We start from the raw sequence: 21,293 nt of genomic DNA, 5'->3' as shown, positions 1-21,293 counted from the left end.
TCCTTTGCTGATGTTGTTTGCTGTATTTAGGGTCTAACTTAGTGTATTTCCTTGCTATTTTTACTTGTTTCCACCCACAGTGGAAATTGTAATAGATACTTATTTCCCAGCAAACGTATGAAAAGTTGGAGATAGTAATTCACATCCAATGTCCATGCATAGCCAACCAGAATATTTTCTTTACCTGATCACATAATGTTATCCTCTACAGTTCTAACCAATAGGCCAGGAAGGAAACTTCATACTTCAACCAGCTTCCAACCTGGTGGCCTGGTCTCTTGGATCCTGAGAAAAGTTCAAGATCTCTGCTATTTAGGAAGTGCCAGAGATCTTAGTGACTCACCCATACCGAGTAATGACACTCTTCCTCACCACTGCCTCTGATTCTTTCCTCTCTATCATCTTTGATCTTTATTGCCTGATCATCTCTGTGTGTTCAGAGATAAGGATTTTAAAAAATAGTATCATTATAAGTAATTGAGAAACTTTTTGGTTACTGGCTTCGTAATCAAATTGTCATTCAAGAATGCCAAATCTGTCTTTCCAGTTTACAGTTTTCCCAGAATTAGATACAAATATTTAGGACCTAAACATCAGACCATGAAAAGCAATGGATGCAAAGGGCTGTCTATGAGCACAACTCCTATGGCCTTTGCTATTCCTGTGCCTGAGGCTACAGTGTGACAGAATGATTAAATTAACAGCTGGTGAAGACAAAGAATTAAGTTTAAGCTTAAGTCACGGTGATAAAACGGGACAGGATTTTTACCACAGTATTTCTTGGATGAGAGTCAGTCTACTGAGAAAAGAAATACCTTACCTTTCTGCAGAGTATTAGACATCTATCTGATAGCTATAAATGGTTTGCAGCAATACTCTCTGTACTGTCCTGAAACAATTTTTACTTCCATGAGATCAGAGAAACGTTGGAGAATTTGTGTGTAATACCAGTTATCAATTGCAAATAATTTTTGCAGATAAATAATGTAAATAGGAATGCACAGTATTAGATTATGTACTTAAACAGTCTTGTTTGGGTAAATGTAGTTAAATCTTATATTCTGGAGAAAGACAGAGTTCACAATAAAAACAACCAGATAGATTATGTATCATTTTGTATTAGATATAAAATATTATTGAACAATACCTAAACATTTGACAGTGCCAAGAGCAAATGCAGAAGCGGCTCGTGGTTTGTTAGTTACAAGAGCAAGTTCTCCAAAATATTGTCCTCGTGAGCATCGAGCTATTTCAACTGCTCCGTTCTCTTCTACATCTTGTTTACCCTGAAATATCAGGTAAAAAAAGAAAGAGAAAGGAGAGAGAATGAGAGAGAGATTTGCTGAACTCAGGATTGCATAAGTTAAAATTAGTAACAATGGTAGCATTACTGTTTAACACTTAGTATACATCAAGATCTTAAAAAAAAAAAAAAAAAATATCTGTTTTTTAAGGATGTTTACCTTCCTTGTCATTATAATCCTTACTTCTCCAGATTCCACAATGAAGAAAGAATCAGCCAAGTCACCCTGTAGAAGAAAAAAAAAATAATATGAGTAAAGGAAATGTGAAATTTCCTTTTTAGTTTCATGGTAACATTAAAATATTTGCAGCCTGTGCTTTGAAGCTCATCTTTTTGATACCTGTTGCAAAGGAAATCACTTTTAATGTGAAAACCATAGTCTAGGCACACAATAAACAAAACATCTATACAGAACTGACAGCAAGGCCTTTTCATGAAAAGACAGAGCTGACTGTGCCATATACAAAAAGCAGAGAAAAACAATGTTATGGAAGATTTTAGGATCCTTACTGCTGTTTCTCCACCTTTGTATTCCTTCCAAATTATTTCCCTTAGAGTTTCCAGTATAAAAAGCCTCCAAGGGGCCTATCTGATATCCAGTAATTCTTTCGGGGCAAGACAATCTCAGTTGCCTAACCTGAAGAGTTTACTTCTGCATTTTTCTTCAAAAGATTATCATATTTTAACAAGGTAAGTCTTCAGTGCTCCTTATTGGAAGCAATCATTCTTTTACATAGTTAGTATATTTAGAAATTCAAAAAACTCTGACTCCTTTATTCATACCAATAAAGAGGGACGTTTTTCAAAGTACTGTAAGTGAAAAATTAGCTTCTGAAACAAAATAATCACCTCTCTTAGATGCAAGATTCATTGTTTTTGTTCATCTGAGAAAGAAAAACATAGTTTAAAAGCATGCACTGTCTATAGATAACACGATAATTGTTCCCTATTGGGAAAGAAAAACTAAAACTAGAAATAAACTGTACCTGAGCAATGATTTGTTCTCCATCTTTGTACACTTTGGTGCCAATAACATCAACCACTTTTAAACGCTCAGACATCTTCATTTAAAAAAAGAAAATGTAAGAAATATTTGGTTAACATTACGATATGATATTTAGAAAGCCCTTTCATATTTCTTTTCATGAATCTTTGCACAGAATAGTGTATCATTATTTTCCTGTTTTGATAATCATTAAAAAAGGAAGAACTGCTGAACAGTGTTCCAGAGGGTATATTATAGTCTTAGCAGCTAGATGTTTTGATAGAGCTTCCATTTTTTTTAAGAAGTCTATATATCCCAAGTCTTCAAAGATTATTTTCAGAAAAGCATGCATGTAAAAATATAGCTGTTAAATGAAAATATTTTTAAATTCCCTAAGTAATTTTTTAATTTTATTAGCTAATATCTAGTAAAATTAAGCTTAAGAAAATGAAGGTAAAGGTAAAAAAAATATATTTTTTTAAAAAATACAATATTAACAATAGTTCTTTATCCTGAAAATTTAGAAATATGAAAAATATGGTCTTTCTCCAAAACAAAAGATGCAATATTTTATTGTGGAGAAAATTTGAATTCCAAATTTAAACTCTGCAAAAGCAGAATCTTATCAGGTACCTCTAATACAGCCGTTAAAATAACACAATAGAGATCTTACTTCTAAAGATTTAAGGAATGGCAATGACTCAATAAAATTTTCATACATTCTTCTCTTTTTGGCATTATTTTTTACAATGATTCTTCGGAATGTTACCCTGTCCTGTAAACACAAAGAGAAAAAGAGGGTTTATGAAAAGAAAATACGTGTGTGGTACAAAACACTGTAGAAATGGCTGAATATGTTCAAATTACCCAATTTTAGTCACTCTGTAGCCATCAACCTAGCTGGCTAGTCTCCCCATACGGTCAGTTGAGAAAGATTCCTCTAGAGGTCAACCAAGAGCTCCTGAAGTTAAGCTCCTGATCTGATTCACATTGTGAAAAGCTTCTCTGCCCTTCGGCACAGAATACATAGAGAGTTTACTTTAAACAGGTTGGCTACGCAATAAACGCTGAGTGGGTAATTTGAGATATTTAAGAAATCCTTAATATATAAATATTTAATTTACAAAGTTTATTCATTATCCTGAGGTCCCATACATATTGATACGTACTCAAAGAGGTTTTTATATTGTTATACAAACAAAACCAAAATACATGCGTCTGGGTCTTAGGTCACAGTCCACTTTCTGCTATTTCAGCAGAACAAGACTGCCCTAAACAGCCAACTGGACATTCCTTAGTATTCGGCAATCAAGTGAAGCAGACGTGGAAAAACTACACATATGCTGTTTTTGTCTCTTAACTTCATGTGACTGTGTCCTGGTGATAGACGGAGGTGAAATGCTTTGCAAGCCTTCACTGCTACAGGTGGGACTTGCTGGCCAATACAACCCAATCCAATTTTATAACTTTTTATTAAAATTTAAATTTATTAGAATTTACTTTTTTAAAAAAATAATTAAAATTTTATAATTTTTAAAAACGATTTTTACAACCCCATCCATTCTTGTAGTGTCCTAAACTCTGCCATGATCCCAAAAGTCATATGGATTAAGTTGGTGAAAAAACATGCATTTCTCTTCAACAGGAAAATGATGTTGGGATCGGTCATTAGATTGATAGGTACATGCTGAAGAAGATGGCTATCCCAGTTTTACTCTTTTGGTAAATTCTATTACTGTTGTCAAAGACCCAGATAGTATAACACTGAAAAAAACCTCATATTTGAATTTTACTCTGGAACCAAAGGCATTTCCTATCAAGATGTGGGAAAACATTTTATATATGTGTCTAAGTAATTGTCAAGTGGTTTGCAATTTGGGAAATTACCATTAAAAAAGAACAAAACAAAATTATCTTTAAAAAACTCAGTGTTTTCTTAAGCCTCAGGTTTGTTTCTGCAGATTCTGGAAAAAGACAGTATCGTGTTGGGAGTTCTCAGAATTTTTAAAATTAAACTTTCTGAAATTATATATTTTTTTTTAATGCTGATATAGCATACCAGTGCAATTGATATTAAATAATTAAAACAAATAGCATCTTAAAACAAGTGTTTCACTTACCAAACCCCAGATGGCACCAGGAGAGGTAGCTATAATTGTAGCTGCTCTGGGTGTATTGTACATTAAGGCCAACTCACCAAAACTTCCTCGGTTATCATAGGTTCCAACACACCTCCCAACACCATCACATTTTACATAAATATCATATGTACCTCTGTTAACAAAATATATAAATACAGTGAGTAGAATCCAGTCCTGGTCTTTCCTAAGCAGCCTTTCACTATATTTTTTTATACCATGAATTCCAAAGAGAAAGCATTTGAAACATACATTTGCTTGTTTAAATGATATTAAACACCTTGCAGAGACATCTCAATCACTTCCATAAATAACAACAGTAGTTCCTTTTTTAAAGGGAAGGATAGGGTTATTATTAGTTTTTACATTAACTCCATTTAAAGATAGACTGGATGTACAGTGATCTATTGATCACCAGAACTTATTAAAAATGAAGAGCTAACTTAGTATCTGTTTCTTAATTTCATTTTAAACACACTAAATACAAATGTAACAAGTCTTTGCAAAAATTGCTATGAGTTGATCACTGAAATAATAATACAAGTTATTTAACATTTAAAATATTTTAAAGTAGTAATTTATAATGTAATAAATAGAGGAGATGCAGGAAACAGAAGGAATGTATATGAAAAGCAACGTAAGATTATGAAATAAAGATATGTATTTATGTAATATATTGTGGATTTCTTCTCCCCATCATTAAATTTGCAACTTTATTTTGCTTTGGGAATGCAGTAAAATCTGGTATCTTGTGAAACGTGACAGCCGTCCCCATTGATGCTGAGCCATCATTTTGTTCGACACTGAGTATTTGTATGGTACGTGTTGATAAATCATGTGAATGTAATGTAAAAATCTGTACAATGATTTAATTGATAAGGGACTTAAAGGTGATTCACTGCACCTAAAAACTGCAAGGTTGAAGTCCCTGCAGCTTTTTGGCTAAGAGATGACAAACTGTAACCTCACAAAGCTGTAAAACATTGACTCTTCAGCAAAAAATCCTGACACACTTCTACCATCTTCTGATTGAATATTTCAGTGGGAAGGGACCTACAGCGATCATCTAGCCCAACCACCTGACCAATTCAGGGCTGACCAAAAGTTAAAGAATATTATTAAAGGCATCGTCCAAATGCCTCTTAAGCACCGATAGGCTTGGGCCGTTGGCCACCTCTTTAGGAAGCCTGTTCTAGCGTTTGACCACCCTCTCAGTAAAGAAATGCTTCCCAATGTCTAGTCTAAACCTCCCCTGACGCAGCTTTGAACCATTCCTACGTGTCCTATCACTGGATCCCAGGGGGAAGAGATCCGCTCCTCCGTCTCCATGTCCCCTCCTCAGGAAGCTGTAGAGAGCAATGAGGTCACCCCTCAGCCTCCTTTTCTCCAAAGTAGACAAGCCCGAAGTTCTTAGCGGCTCCTCATAGGACATGCCTTCCAGGTTTTTCACCGGCTTTGTTACCCTCCTCCAGACACTTCTGAGGTAACTTAACATCCTTCTTAAATTGTGGGGCCCAGAACTGCACACAGTATTCAAGGTGAGGCTGTATCACCGTTGAATACAGCGGGATCATCACCTCTTTTGACCGGCTGGTTATACTGATACACACTGACCAAAAAGCTCTGCATTTCTTTTAGAGTTCTAGCATAATATTCCTTTCAAACACTCTCAGAAATCACTGTGTTAGCCTAAAACTAAAGGTACTAATAAGAAAAAGTGTTTTGGGACAGCCTGGCTGGAGTCTGTGCCAACAGACTAGTGAAGGATGCCAAAGTAAACGCTCTTTGTGATTCACTGGATTCAACAGTAATCAATACCTAGGATTTTACTCAGTTACCTGCTTTTGCCAGTACAGATCTCCAAATGAAGAGTAATGGCTTAGCTACTCGAGGTTTAATAATATTCATGTGAAGAAGTCCACAGATAGTAGTGAAATGAAGGAAGAGTTCAAATATTGAGCTGTGAAATTTTTCCCATTGTGTTTTGTGTTAGGTCTCCTTCCATGTAAAAAAAAAAAAAAAAAAAAGAAACCAAACCCCAGCCTTCAGGATCCAGCAATACATAAAGAGGACAGGGATATATTTCCATACGAAAAATCTGCCTCCTTTCAAAAACCGCTCTCCGTAGCTCAGACAGAGCTGTACTGGTTCATGTGTTCTTTTTTTCTTTCTCCCATGCAAACGTATGTAAGAATTAAATACAAGTACATAGAAAAATAGATTTTTCTCAATGGACTTTTGCACAATAGTTTGTGCTATAATAAGACACAGCGATTCACCTATCAATGACGTAGAAGTTGTCACCATCATCCCCTTGATCAATGACATGTTCCCCTCCTTCAACCAGCTTTTCAAACATCGCATCTAACACCTGAGACATCTGTTCCTATTTAAAAGAACACAGACAAAGACAAGGAATTATCATCTGCTTTAAAATTTTACTCTTCCAATTAACTAACTGTCCAACCTCCCAATATGCAGATAAAAAATGTTCACAGAGAGAAAATATTCATGCTACAGAAATGTGTGGATCAATCAGAAAGACAGTTTTATTTAGTATTCAGTGTTAGCTTTTTCCTCTTCCAGTGTTCAGAGCCCAGCTTCCCTTCTTGTCCCTGCCAGTGGTAACACAGACCTTGTCTGCAATATAAATTGCTCATGAGCATCTGAAGATAGAATTTCACCCTTCAAAACTGTGTAACATTATACAGTTAAAAGAAACAACTGTATCCCTTATTGCGAACAATACACTTACCTGTTTTTGTCTTTGGAACTATTTTACAGAATTTTTTACAGAAGTTTCAAAATGACTGCAAAGTATTTTGAAAATCTAAATTATACAATGCCTGCACAATGGTGGGATAGATGTAACCATAAAGGTCTGCAGTGCTTTGGTTGAGTAAGTAAAAGCTGGACTGATTGGGAAATAGGAATTTACACACGGCTATAAAACTACTTTGTTAATTTGAATGGAATACGAATGTTTAGAGAGAAATGTTAACAGACTAACAAAATGTCGTCATCTGAATTATGACTGTCTAATAACAAAAACAGATCACTAATTACATAATTTGTCTTGCTTGGTGTAAATCTGCTAAAACTTAACTATTCACATCTAAAAAAACCAAACACAGCTCATTGTGGATTAATTATATGAAACATAAAAAGATAACTTAAATATTTAAATTTTATTTTCAGTTTATCCAGCAATATGCCTAAAATTCTGACAATAAACACAAAATTATCCTCTACTTTTTGAAACTTGTGAAGCAGGTATCATACTGGAACAAGCAGGTTCTAGTGAAAACCACATAAAGAAAAGCCTGTAGATTTAGATCCCCATGCATTTTACAATGGTTCAATTCATAGCATTTCCAGCCACTGAAAGATGGCATTTGCCTTTCCAAACAAGACCAGCCTAATTCTCTAGAGATTCCCCTTTCTTTCCTCTGATGACAGAGAGATCTACTGTAACTTACAGTTAAGACGCTTAATTTTCAGACAGATAAAATTAGGTGGAATGAATTCCATCCTTTTTCTGTTGAATTTCTTCACTTACTCAAAGCTTTTAAAAATATCAGCAGTACCGTGTTATCTAAGCCTTTTTAAAAAATGGAAGCTAAATACAATTTTACTTCACAGAGTTCATTGTGTGTGGGGACAAAGAACAACAGAATGGCAGCATCCATCCTCACTACAGCTGAGCATGGTAAAATACAGCAAGACACCATGCAGCCTACCTAGGCCAGCAAGGAATCATTTAACTATGTCTCTGCTTAGTATACACAGGTATGTATTTGTAAAAAGAAGTATCATTTTACTATCAGTGAATGGGTTATAGTTCATTTCAGAAAAAGAGAAAAGTGTGCGTGGGTGCCATTGGGAGAGACTGAAAATTAGGTACAGGAGTCGCCTTTTAAAAACTTTCATGCTTAAATTAATAGGTAATATTACTTCAGTCTTTTCAGTTCTCCCTATGTATGACCTAATGTCAGTTAGTTGCCTAAACCATTTGAAGCAGCACATTCCCTTCCCCTTGCTTCACACATCTGAACTGGCAAAGTGGCTCCCCAACCAACAGCCCGTGGCTGCCATTTGAAAGCCAGTAAGAACGTGCAGAATGCTCAACACTTTATGGGAGGGTAGAGGGTGTATGTTATCCTCTAAATACAAGCAATGCAAGAAAAATATATTATATGGGCCCTGATCCTTGGAAATTAAAATACTCCCAAGACATCCTGGAAAGAAAATTAAACTAAAAAGATGGTTATTTGTGGTACTGATGGAATAATACATATAGTTATAATTTTTATTCAGTATGCTTCATCTCAGATTTCAGGTTAAAACATTTTCAATCTCATAATTATGAATCAAGCTCACCAAAACAGCTTTCCTGGTAGGTAAATCTATGACTTTTTTGGACAACAGAGTAGAATTCACAAACACAATTCCCTTTTAAAAAAATGTTTTAAACATTTGAAGCTATTTAATATAGTTGAGAGCTGTCTATTATCTGCTGAAGTACTGCACATGTATTTTAACATTCTAAATAAATTGCAACTAACTTAGAGACAACCAGTCCCTTTTCCAAAGCTTTTGACGTAAAATTAAGATAGAGCAGACTGCAATAACCAAACCAGGCACATGTTTTTCGCTTTTACCATGAGAATTACAAAACTTGCTTGCCCAGCTTGCTCTGTGTGAATCCTCTTGATTCTCTGCCAGACTGAGGCTCAATTTACTGGCACCCTCCATAGTTACTTTGAAAGGATAGAGACGGGTAATTTTAGGATTAAAAAGTAAATCTGTTATCATACACAGAATTAATTCTGGTATTTTGTAAAATAGTGCAGTCTGAAAGCTTTTCTTCCTTAAAGCAGTTCTAGCTTTAAAAAAATATACATAAAATGAAAACAGGAAGAGGTGGGGTTTTTTTATACCAAGGTTTGTAAATCTGCTACGTGCAATGCCGTGGCAATCTAGTAATCAATATTCTAAAGAATGATACTTTAAAAACATGATAAACTTTTTAACAGAAATAAAATCTATAAAGAATCTGAAGTATTAAACATGTATGTTGTGCGATCTTTGTGACTTCTGCTAAAACTTCATTATCTTAATACAGTTTTTTCAAATATAATAAAGCATCTATTTTTCTTAAGGATAATGCGCTCTACAAATACAAAGAACCAAAACTAAAGTTTAAATTATTTGAAATTTGATTTTTTTATGAAATGTTTATTTACATACTCTGATTAATACACACAATGGATTTTTTCTTTTCCATTCTAAACTGTGAAGCATGTAAATGCTTCAAAAAAGGAACATTATGGGAAATGGGTTGTTGCCATGAAAGCACACTTTGATTGCCCTCCTTTGTGATAGAGAAAATATTTTAACTTCCTTAAAAGTGAGGAGGCTGAATGGGAAATCAGATTTTCTGAAAGATACATTCACAATACAAACCAAATTAATCTGTCGAGATTCTCTTTTTATAAAGATATTTTCTTTTTGTGAAGTGTAGTTACTGCATTCCTCTCAAAAAGTCTTCCTAACAATTGGACTTTAATGACAAAGCATGATTTCACAAAATAATTTACTAGACAAGTGAATAAACATGCCATATTTACAGCCATCATTACTGTCTCAATCACCCTTGCTTTCAGGTGTGGATTTAACTGCTGGGAAGCAAGAGTGCAAAGGAACATTAGCTCCCTTATCAGCATCAGCCAGCATGATATATCCTCTCATATCACCTAAAGTAGAGATGATGCGGTTTTCTTCCCTCTCTTGCTTAGCTCAAGATGGTACCTACCCTAGTTTTATACCAACTTAAATGAACTGTGCTAGTAAAGTTCTTTTGCGTATTTAGATCACTCAGAATCAGAGAATACAACTATGAAGTACAAACTCAACAGGACCAGGGAATGGACTCAAGCACTGACATGGTGTAGTCTCGGCTGGTTTGCTCTTGGTGCAATTGTCAGCACAGCTGGTACAGTTTTGGCTTGTGCCAACTATCACTCCTCCTGAGAAACACTGGTCATGGCTTGGAGGAATGCTTGAGCCAGGGCTTCTTCCCAGTAAAGGTAAAACCACCCTGGTGAGTTGCTTGGTTTGGTGGGGTTAGGAGGAGAGGAAGGTGCAAGAGGGTTTAGCTGTACGTATGCATGTCACACTGCACTGCATGGCCTCAGGAACAGAGAATGTCCTCTGATCTAGTTTGTTGTTACCAATTACTGAACTGAATAAAGGTGACAAGAATGGAAAATTTCAAAATTATCTACTGCAGTCAGTCAAACTCTGCCTTTGGGCATCCTTCTAATTTCCTGACAAACAAAATCTGTATTGCTAGTCAATCAAATGACATTTTCCCTGTAATTAAAGCCTTCAAAATACTGAACTAAGGAAACATTTAATATGAAGGGCATGTGACTATGACTGATAACTAGTAAAAAACAGTTAGCAGGTATTCTTAGCTCTTTAGTCCCAAAACGTGTAAATCAACTCCACAACCTCTCTGGGCAACGAGTTCCAGCATTTGACCACCCTCACAGTAAAAACGGCTTTTCTTAAAACAGATTTTTTTGCATTTCAGTTCATGTGTGTTGTGTCTTATCCTGTCACGGCACCACTTGAGAGCAAGTCTGGTCAACAGATTGGTGCCTCCATCTGCTGTAGAAAGGCATTCTTGTCTCTTCAGTGGACACTTGAAAGATGCTGTCAAGCTCCTGTTTATCCTGCCTGATGCTACACAGTCCTTCTCACGTCCTTCTGCAGTTCCTTCAGCTGGCAGCTCAGCACTCTGATCACAGCACATCGCCCACAGGTGAAGCCACCATTGCCCCCCAGTCTTCAGGAGAGACATCTGCCACTCCCAGCAGCCTGAGACCAAGATGGTCACCCCTGGATCTGGGTTGAAACCTCTAGATGTGCCATCATTGGCCGGTCCAGCTGGTGCTGGGGAGCACTCCCTGTAGCCCATCATCACTGTCATTGCACCAGCTCTAGCAGTCCCACACTGTCTTGCGCACCATTTCCAGTTCCCCTTTGAACTCCCATCTGCACAAACTACCTCAACTGCAAAGTCTCTGCTAGTTTGTCCCCTTTGCTGTGCTCCTGCGAGCTCTCTCTCCTCAACGGCCGTTGAGGAGATGCTCTTTATCAACATTTCACTAGGAGCCTGATGCTCTCTGACAGTCATCATGTGCTAAGTATTCTAAACACTACACACTTGTGGCAAAAAGTCCTTGCCCCCTCTTCCCTTTTATTCCATGGCAGCCACATGAATGTCTAGCATAGAAGCAGAACTTTAATGTCAAAAAATACCTCTGGCACTTATCATGGTGCCTATGAACATCATAGCACCTAAGCAGAGGTTTTATGACTCACTCTGTTACGAGTTAGGAAATATTCTACTGTGCTTGAAGTGCAACTCAGATACCAGGTACCTTTATGAATCTGCGCCTGTAGCGATACCCATGCATAAGTAAGGTGTGTGTAAGCCTTGTGTATTGCCATTTCATATCTGAAACGGACAAAATTGTGTGCATGTTTACAAAAAGACATGACATGAGATTCAGAAGAACAAAGCCCTTGACAGGAATGATAACTGGTTTACCAAGGACATCCTCCTGGAACAGTGTCTGACTCCACCCTTCTTGCCAGGTCAAGTGAGAAACTGCAAATAATCACTCACAGCTCTCCTAACGTATACTTTGTATCACATAAAGATATGTCCTCCAGATGCCTGTTGCATTATTTGAAAATAGTATGTTAGCCTCAATTTCTTTCAAGTCAACAAAACAAACATGGCAATTACATCTCAAGACAATTCCTTGGAAAAAAAACAGTTAGATAATGGACATTGAGTATAATTAAAACTGCATTTTATTTAGTGTGCATTTCACACAGATTAAAAATCCAGTCGCTTGTATGTCCTTGCAAGACAGCTTTTGATTCATCCTGGAGAGCTGGTAGACCATGACATGCCCTTCCCAAATGCCAATGGCTCTTTTAACTGCCAGACTACCAAGTGATTTGCTACCACTGTGCCAGGTACATGTCTTCTTAATATCAATTTATAAATTTACTGTGAGCTATTTTATAAAGGAAAAAGAACAAACTTCTCCATACTAAACTCAACCACTCAAACACTGTGGCTTCCAAGAAGCATCAGTGTTTAAACTGCTGATACAAACGTTTGTTGTTTGATAAAGCACTACCTATTCTGAATCAATGAAGGCACTGTAGATAAACGGGAAAGGAGGACATGATCGTCACCGGCAGTCATGACAATGGCAAATGTAAAAAGTAATTCCTGAAAAATATCCTTCCCCGCTACTTAAGAAAAGATACTCAGGAGACAGAAGGCACAGCTACATTTCTACAATTAAGATGATGTGGCTTCTGACAGCAAACAGAGACAATCTTAATCTGGCATTTGACAGGAGCTGGTAAACTCCAGCTATTAAGCTAGATGCAGTATGTCCCAAAAGTATTGGATAGTATGTTGGGATTATATATGCTTTGGGAATCCCCCAAAAGAAGGACGAGCGTGCTGCTAGAGTGCTCCCTGCTAGACAGGAAATCTCAGATAATTTCCCTTTTAGCTCCGAGACTTCCTGCACAATCTAAGCAGGCATGAGATTGCCTTGCACTTCAGTACAATGGTAGTAACAAGACTTGCCTCTCTCATATGACTTATAAAAATTATCATGTTCTGAGACACAACCATAAGACTATCATAGAAAACAAAGTGAATCCATGGTTCTTCTATTGCCCCTAACTGAGTTCATAAACCACTTTATTCTTCACTCCTACAATCATTTTACTAAAACGAGCCCAAGTTAAAAAGGCATCCTGTTGGTCACCTTATCCTCACTTTGAGCAATATGAAATATCAACAAATTAATGCTCAGCATGATATTAAGAAGGTAATAAAGCAGACAGGATACCAGAATAGGAAGGGGGGGAGGGGAAATTAAGAGAGAGAGAAGCTAGCAGAACATAGACAGGGAAACCATGGGAAGAAAAGGAGTTCTTAATCAAGAAGTCAGGACCTTGGAGAGGATGAGTAAATTACAGAGTAAATGACAGAATTCATGTCTACAGCTCTCCACATTTGTTTTTCAAAACAAAACCACGTACATATATTCCCCTGGAACTCTGATATAAATGTTAGCAGCAGTACTGATCCAATTCGAAATGTTTAGCTCCTTTGTGTAATATCCACTTGTAAACTAATCAAAGGGCATTTTATTTCTTCACTATCAAAGACTCTAATTTGTATTTCAATGGATAATCAATATTTTCAAGCAATAATATTTCCCTTGAGAATATACCTTAGCCTACCTCCACACAGTTATATGTTGTTAGTATTCTGCCTCTCAAGTATCATGCACGTGCCCATCAGTCAGTATCCGTAACACTATTGGTATTTTGTAACTAGCCCTTTGAGCAAGTTGGCTGATTCTTTTTATCAGTTTGCTAAAAAAGAGCAGAAATAATTCAGAGTTGCAAATAGTTTCCAAAATTCTTAAGCCAAAGCTGAAGGCACCTTACACTGGGCAGTTCTTTTGCAGAACATCTTCAATAACTGATTATAGAATCATAGAATCATTTAGGTTGGAAAAGACCTGTAAGATCAAGTCCAACCGTTAACCTGGCACTGCCAAGTCCACCACTAAACCATGGCCCTAAGCACCACATCTACCCGTCTTTTAAATACCTCCAGGGATGGGGACTCAACCACTTCCCTGGGCAGCCTGTTCCAGTGCCTGACTGCCCTTTCAGGGAAGAAATTTTTCCTAATATCCAACCTAAACCTCCCCTGGCGCAACTTGAGGCCATTTCCTCTCATCCTATCGCGTGTTACTAGGGAGAAGAGACCGACCCCCACCTGGCTACAACCTCCTTTCAGGTAGTTGTAGAGAGCAATAAGGTCTCCCCTCAGCCTCCTCTTCTCCAGGCTAAACAACCCCAGCTCCCTCAGCCACTCCTCACAAGACTTGTGCTCTAGACCCTTCACCAACTTTGCTGCCCTTATCTGGACACGCTCCAGAACCCTGAAGTCCTTCTTGTAGTGAGGGGCCCAAAACTGAACACAGTATTCGAGGTACGGCCTCACCAGTGCCGAGTACAGGGGGACGACCACTTTCCTGGTCCTGCTGGCCACGCTATTTCTGGTACAATAGGCAAGGTGGAGAGAATCCCTGTTTGCTAGATCTGGTCTAAGTATTAATTTTGCCTTAGGAAAAAACAGAGGATTAAGCACAGTTCTATTTGTTTGGGAACCCCTTAGTTTGCAAAGAGTTTTGTGCCATCTAAGAGGGCAGAGTATTAACCTGTTTGGGCATTCTGGGCTCACTCATATATATATATATATTCCCATTAATTGCTCCAACATCTGTAGCCCTAATTCTTCACCAAAATTTTTTAAGAACATAAGAGCATTATGAGAATCTTCTGTTAGTAGCACTTTTAAAGGAATGCTTTGGCCTTAAGTATGAGAGTCCACTATTCATAAAACACAGTTGCATTATGCTTTCTTTCATCTTCCTTCAAGTTAATCAATTCTAATTGATTAATCAATATTTGTGCTCTCTTATAATAATTTCCCAGGTGCATGAGTGGCAATATGCCCAGAAATGGCTGTTGCATATTTGTGAAGAATATGTATAATTTATTACCTTTTAGAAAAGGGCCAAGACCTATTTGAAATATTCTCTACAAGCATTAGCAGAGCAAAGCTCTCCAAAATAAAATTTCCCTGAAAGAGAACAGATGATCTAACACTGCTTGTGAATTTTTGTGAAAGAAAAGATTCAAACTAAGTGCAACGGTGCGGCACAGCTTTGACACTACCAGTCCCTTGAGCCACCCTGTTACTCTGATAATAGGTTCATCAGTTTTTTTAACTGCTGGCCTATGGGCCACAACAGCCAAACCAAATTGCCAGCTGTTAATCAGCCCCAGCAAATTTTCCTCTGAAAAGACAAAACCAAAAGAATAACTTCTCTGAATTGCATGGTAAAGAGGAAGCAGAAGGCTGTGTTGGCCACTAGATGAGCTGGTGTTGCTGCTATTCCTCCCAGTGATAAAACAGTTGTTAGGTTGAAGAGAGACAAATTCTAGTAATAGTGACTTGGGGCTTATCCTCAGTAATGGCCCAAAGCATCTGGTCATCATCTTGTTTTCTCCTTGCTGGCTTATACAAAGTGAAAGTGGAAGGGAAAGAGGGCATGCAGCTTCTGATTCCACTGCCAGTAACCTCCAACATCTGGAGCACAAAGGAGAAGGTGTGGTAACATGCTTTGTGCATGCATGTAGAGCAAGCAGCCTGGCACACCATGGCAATCCTGGGAGAACAAAAGTAATATTAGGACTTCTGGCAGTGGTGTGGCAGGCAGTCGAGAAGAACAATAAATACTACTGTGGTCTAATAGGAAGAGGTTTTTCTGGGAAGAACAGGACGAGGTGCTTTAGAAGACAAATGAGTTAATCTAACATAGGTTAGATTAATAGCATGGGGAGAGGAAAACGAACACCTGAATGCACCTTTCTCTCTTCTAATTCACTCATCCACACAGTTCTGCCTCTGGAATTTCTCTTGATTCTTTCCTGATCTGGTCCTCTAAAAAGCAGCCAAAACCTCTGTCACATCCTCATCAACCCACAAAGTTAAAGAAAGTTTCAAGAAAATTCAACTGACTTCAGAGACTCTAAAGAATTTTTAAGAGTTGGCCTTTAAAACATAGAGTACTGCTCAGGGAATTGTACCAGAGCTGGTGTTCCTTTACACTACGCTGTATTTTCAATCAGAACCAATATGTGGAATATTGATATTTATAAATACTTCTCCATAAGTTTTCCTATCTGATATTCAAACACTGCTATCAGGTAAATGCAGGCTCAAGACAGTGTTGTGTGTGTTTAGAAAGTCCCAAGTTTCTCAAAGTCTGAAGGTTATCTTTTTCTCCTCTCTCTCATTTAGTCTCACATTCAAATGGTTCTGCTGGTTTTTACTTTTGTGTGAAGGCTCTTGTCTGTTCAGATGGACTCTTTAATTAAAATCCTGAGCAGTACTGTAAGTCACCTCCTAACTACTGCAACTTCTCCTTCTGCTTTAATGATACCCTTATCTTATCCTTCCATTCAAATTAAAACACAGTGTGTTAGGGCGGGATAAAATTTTAAGAAAATGTGTAGTCCATTTCGCATCATGTACTGAACGCAATTCTGATCATGCTGTAAGACATGTTGTTATACTGTATTTCAGAGCGGTGCCCTATCTAGGAATGGTGTTTGACACCTTGCCAAAAGGCCATCAGGGAAAAGCCATTAAGCACTTTACATTGCCTCTTCCCCTCTAACTCACTGACCTCTGAAACAATATTTTTCATACATAGAACTACAGCAGAAAGAGGCTGAATTTCAATGCAAGAAAAAAACCAGTGGGAGTGGGAGATGCTATCAATAACACAGCTTGACTTTTGTTCCAGAGACTTCAGCTTTAGCAGCTGAAGATATCATCTCTCTCCAACATGAAGGAGATTTTTGCTAATACACCAGAGAGCAAACTGCAGCAGCTGGCACCGCGTGCACTTGTGCTGCAGGGTGGAGAAGCAGAGGTGAGGAAGAGAGCTGGGATAGGAACATTTAAATTACTGCAACTACAGTGGCAGAGCTCGAGTCACTGCCTAGCAGCAGAACAAAAAGGAGGAGTGGGAGAAGTCCCCTGAGGACTACAGATCTTGGCTTCACAGAAGGAGCAAGCCAGACTGAAGAAGGCTACATTTTAATACCCTTGCTATCTTCAGAGCTTTCCAATGCCTTTTATGAGCAAAGTTATTATAATGAAAAACTCCTTTACAAAAATTATCTTAGTCAGCTTTCCGGAACGCTGTCTGTGAAGGATTTAAAGCAGAAGGAAGTGTTCTTAATCCACTGGAAAATCTGAGCAAAGGGGGGTAAACAAGACTTGGGAGATCCCAGGAGTGGATTTCAAGGCGTTGGATTGCAGAGCTTCACAAGGGGAGGACTCAGCTAAGAAGTCTTCTGCTAAACACCTGGAACAGACTGTGGGAACTATTAGCAATTACAAGTAACTGATTCAGAAGCAGAAGGTAAAAAAAGGAGTTCAAATCATCAAGGGGATATGGTATTGAGACAGCAGCACAGTCCTGAGACGACCTCCACAAACAGGGGAAGTAATCCCTCAATATTCCTTGGAAAAGTGATATCAAATGCCCACACTGGAACAGTTTAACGCTCTATGTCTACACAACATTACAACATAGCATATACGAAGCCAATAGATCCCTGTCTTGCAGACCAAGTGGCTGATGACTATTTAGACAGAAGATCTAGTTCTCACTGGAAGGGAAAGCAAACCTCATCCAGAGGGCTGATACTATAAGCAGATACTACAAGCAGATACTACCAAGAAACTGTGTAAAGCCAGAATCAGGAAAGCAGTAGCTCAAAACTAACATCACGGCAGATTCTAGGAGCACACAATAATCCATCGGGTCACAGGGAGAGAAATGCTCAGGGACTAACCAAGAGGGGTCTGCCAAAATGCCATTGGCAGGCTAACGTAACGATGGTCCAGCCAAGTGGAAGCCAAGACACAGCAACAATAAGGAAAACACATAATAAAGCAATTTCACATCCAGAGCAGATGCCCACAAACCACTTTGTATCCCTGAAGTTATGCAGCAAAATAGTTCAGGAGTATAAGGGGCAAATGTTTGGGTGACTTTAGCTTGAACAAGTATAGTGGAACAGCTAATTAACTACCCATTAAACAGACAGCATGGGGAGGGAGTTAGGAAATCTTCTGTGTCAGGATCCCTAGTGTCCCAAGAACGCACACGTTAGCACCTACATTGAGACTTTTGATGCCCTCCTATAGCTCTAACTCCAGAGTTCTGGAAAGCTGAGGGTCTGTGGCTCATGGCTCCTCAGGGCCTTTCTGGGAACAGGTAACCAGGGTCAGGGCTCAGCCTTTGTGCAGACAAAAGCACGACCTGGAAACCTGCAGCATGCATTAACATGCATTCTCTGTAAGAGCACCTGACTTCCAAACAGAGCTGCAGGCAGGTCTTTCCATTAGCTCCCTCTTGAATCAAATTTAAAACTTTTTGTTCTCATGCTTAAAACTCTACATAATTATTTCTCTTTCCCCCATGCTCCCTCCCCTGACAGCACTGAATCAATTCTCTTGAGAAAGCATTTGGTGTGCTGTGAGTCATCCCAGCCTCAGTATGCATATTTTGATTGATACACTTGCCTTTTCCCTTAAACAATCCTGTGCTTTTTTGTAGCATTATCACCTTTGTCTGATCCAGATCACTCATTCACTGTATTTAAGCTTTCTTAAAAGCCCGTAGTTGTTTTTATAGGTAATAGAAGGAAATCATCTGCACAGAAGAGAATTACCTGTAGTGTTTTTACAGTATCTGTAGTAAGTGAAATAATAATGTAAACATCTCGCTATTGCCTTTCTCTTTCCCTCTATTTCATAACTTGCTCATTCAATTACCTCTATAGCTAAACTGTAGGCTTTGGGGGTAATTTTAGGTTTTGATGGAACACTCAGCACACTTTTGGATAATAAAAAGTAACCTGAAGAAACAACTTAAATGTTCCAGTTAACTGATGACTTTATATACATCAATGTACAGCAAGAAGATTTAAAGTAAGAAAATAAGAAAATACAATATTTTACAAATATATTAATGTATACATTCATATTAATGTACTTCAAGACTATCATTCATGGTGGTGAATAAAAGGCTCTATAGATATGACATATCAGTTATAAAAACGGCATCTCTGGAGTTTATGGAATGGTCAAGAAAGCATACATAAGAGCTTACAAAATTCAAATCTGTAAACTTCCATTAAAAAAAAATGTCAAGACAATTAATTCTTAGCAGCACTGCTAAATGTTATTCATTACAAAGAATCTCTTACCGGATCTAGGTTCTTAAAAAGAAGAATGTCCTTGCATGCCTCCTGCAGTCTGTTTCTTTGATCATCTGTTTTAGGGTGAATAATCTGAGGGATATAACAGAAAAACCTTTAAAGTGGTTATCATATAGCAGCATAAGCTGAAGGACTGAGCTAATTCAGCTAAGCATTTCACACAATATTTTGGCCATGCTTCGTAACACTTTCATTTCAAAACTTTCAGGATTTGAATAAACACTCAATGATAACATTATATCACCATAGCACCAGCAAATGAAGCACTGCTGTATTTAAGCTAACAAGATCTTTACATTTGTAGAACCCAGTTCACTTCTGCAAGCCATTCTGGATACCTTTATCTCAACTATTGCTGTATAAACATCACTACTCTCTAATCATATTTGGAGCATGCATGTTTTATAAAAAGCACCACCGTTACATTTAGCCATTTGCCATGACTACTTCCCAAAGACTATTTTGTGAAATAGTATCCGTGTTAAATTTATATCAGAAGTTTCACAAAGTAAACAACAGACTTGACACTATCCGAGTGAGCCAGAGATTTACTAAATTACCAATGTCTGGTTAATGTGAGTATCAATGAAGTTGTTCATTCAATTCATAGGCTTAAAAAGGTATGCTAGGTTTCAAAGCTATGATACTATAGGATAACCTTTTTGACAGTTTTACAAGCCAGAAATTAGGTAGAATATAAACATTTAAACTTGTCTTAAAAGTCAAACTTACGCTATTTCATATTAAAAGCTAAGAAAGTGCCTTTAAAAGAGTGACGTAAGTAAAAGAAATAAATATAGTTCCTTAGTTATTGCATTGTACATCTGAAAATCTTAGCCATTTTATAATTTACCTTTTTTTCTGCCTTATGAAAAATACTAGAATATTGAGGAAACTACTGCAAGATTATGAGGACACCAAATAAGTACTTTTAGGAGCAGGCACTCTCTGGGCAAATATAATAGCACAAAATGTTTCCTTAACAGACAATGTATCAAAGGTGTAGTAATTTAGAATAATACTCACATCAGGTTCTACATGGGTGACTATTACAGAGAATTTTTAAATGTTCCTTTAACATGAAAACCCAAGGGATTATTAAAGTATATTATAATAAGGATGCTTTTGGAAAGGAATGATAATGCTGGTTACATTTTTCTTCCTAAATTTAATGCCCGAGAACTAAAAAAATAAGTTTTTGACTCAAAGCATTAAATACCCTAGATTCTGCGTCGTCCTCTTCCTCATCAGGATTGTAAGCTTCTGCACACACTGAAATGAAAAAAAGTATAATCTTAATTCAAAGTACAATAATGTTTCACAAGAGTTACAGAACAGAAAACACATTGTGTGGAAGAGTAGTAATATGCAGTAATGTAACACACTCACTAGAGCATCGCAGAAGATACTGCTGACAGGGCCCATAGCAGGTCATCTCCAAACTGCCGGTAAAACAAAGCTACACTTGTATCATTTTTTGGACATGTTTTCTGTGTTTTAAAAGACCTCTAACATAAATTTCTCACCTAACCTGTTCTAAGTGATCTATCTTACTATCAGAAATTTTTTTCTGATGTTCAAACTAATTCTTTCTTGTTAGAATTTAACCTACCCCTACTGGATGCAGAGATCAGATCATTCCCTCCATCGGTGTAAGTTCAAGGTGGTTTGGGGTTTTGTGGGTTTTTTTGTTTGTTTGTTTGTTTTTCTTTGTTTTGTTTGTTTGGTTTTTGGTTTTGTTTTGGGTTTTTTTTTTTTGCGTATTTGAAACCTTTTCTCTCCTACCTTTTATGTTTTAGAGTAAATAATTTTGGTTCTTCAATGTTTTCCTTACAAGTCATGTTTTTCAGCTCTCTAACTATCCTCATTGCCA

At 37.5% G+C, this 21,293-nt stretch overlaps 1 protein-coding gene across 1 annotated transcript in view; it reads right to left on the bottom strand.

Moving 5' to 3' along the window:
- The window catches only part of PRKAR2B (protein kinase cAMP-dependent type II regulatory subunit beta), a 91,894-nt gene that overhangs the window by 6,203 nt on the left and 64,398 nt on the right, over positions 1 to 21,293 (bottom strand). Inside the window, exons 3-10 of the mRNA XM_087765713.1 lie at positions 20,640 to 20,692; positions 19,409 to 19,492; positions 6,706 to 6,812; positions 4,409 to 4,562; positions 2,962 to 3,063; positions 2,290 to 2,364; positions 1,464 to 1,529; positions 1,148 to 1,286 (exon numbers count right to left, since the gene is read on the bottom strand). Of these exons, the coding sequence (XP_087621839.1) occupies positions 1,148 to 1,286; positions 1,464 to 1,529; positions 2,290 to 2,364; positions 2,962 to 3,063; positions 4,409 to 4,562; positions 6,706 to 6,812; positions 19,409 to 19,492; positions 20,640 to 20,692 (780 nt within the window). The remainder of the gene's footprint in view (positions 1 to 1,147; positions 1,287 to 1,463; positions 1,530 to 2,289; positions 2,365 to 2,961; positions 3,064 to 4,408; positions 4,563 to 6,705; positions 6,813 to 19,408; positions 19,493 to 20,639; positions 20,693 to 21,293) is intronic.

This window comes from Nipponia nippon, unplaced genomic scaffold (genome assembly GCF_047370975.1).
Source record: "Nipponia nippon isolate SJK-2023a ecotype South Korea unplaced genomic scaffold, ASM4737097v1 scaffold_3, whole genome shotgun sequence".
NCBI classification, from domain to species: domain Eukaryota; kingdom Metazoa; phylum Chordata; class Aves; order Pelecaniformes; family Threskiornithidae; genus Nipponia; species Nipponia nippon.
The sequence above is the reverse complement of the archived record's forward strand: the minus strand, read 5'-3'. Positions and strand labels throughout refer to the sequence as shown.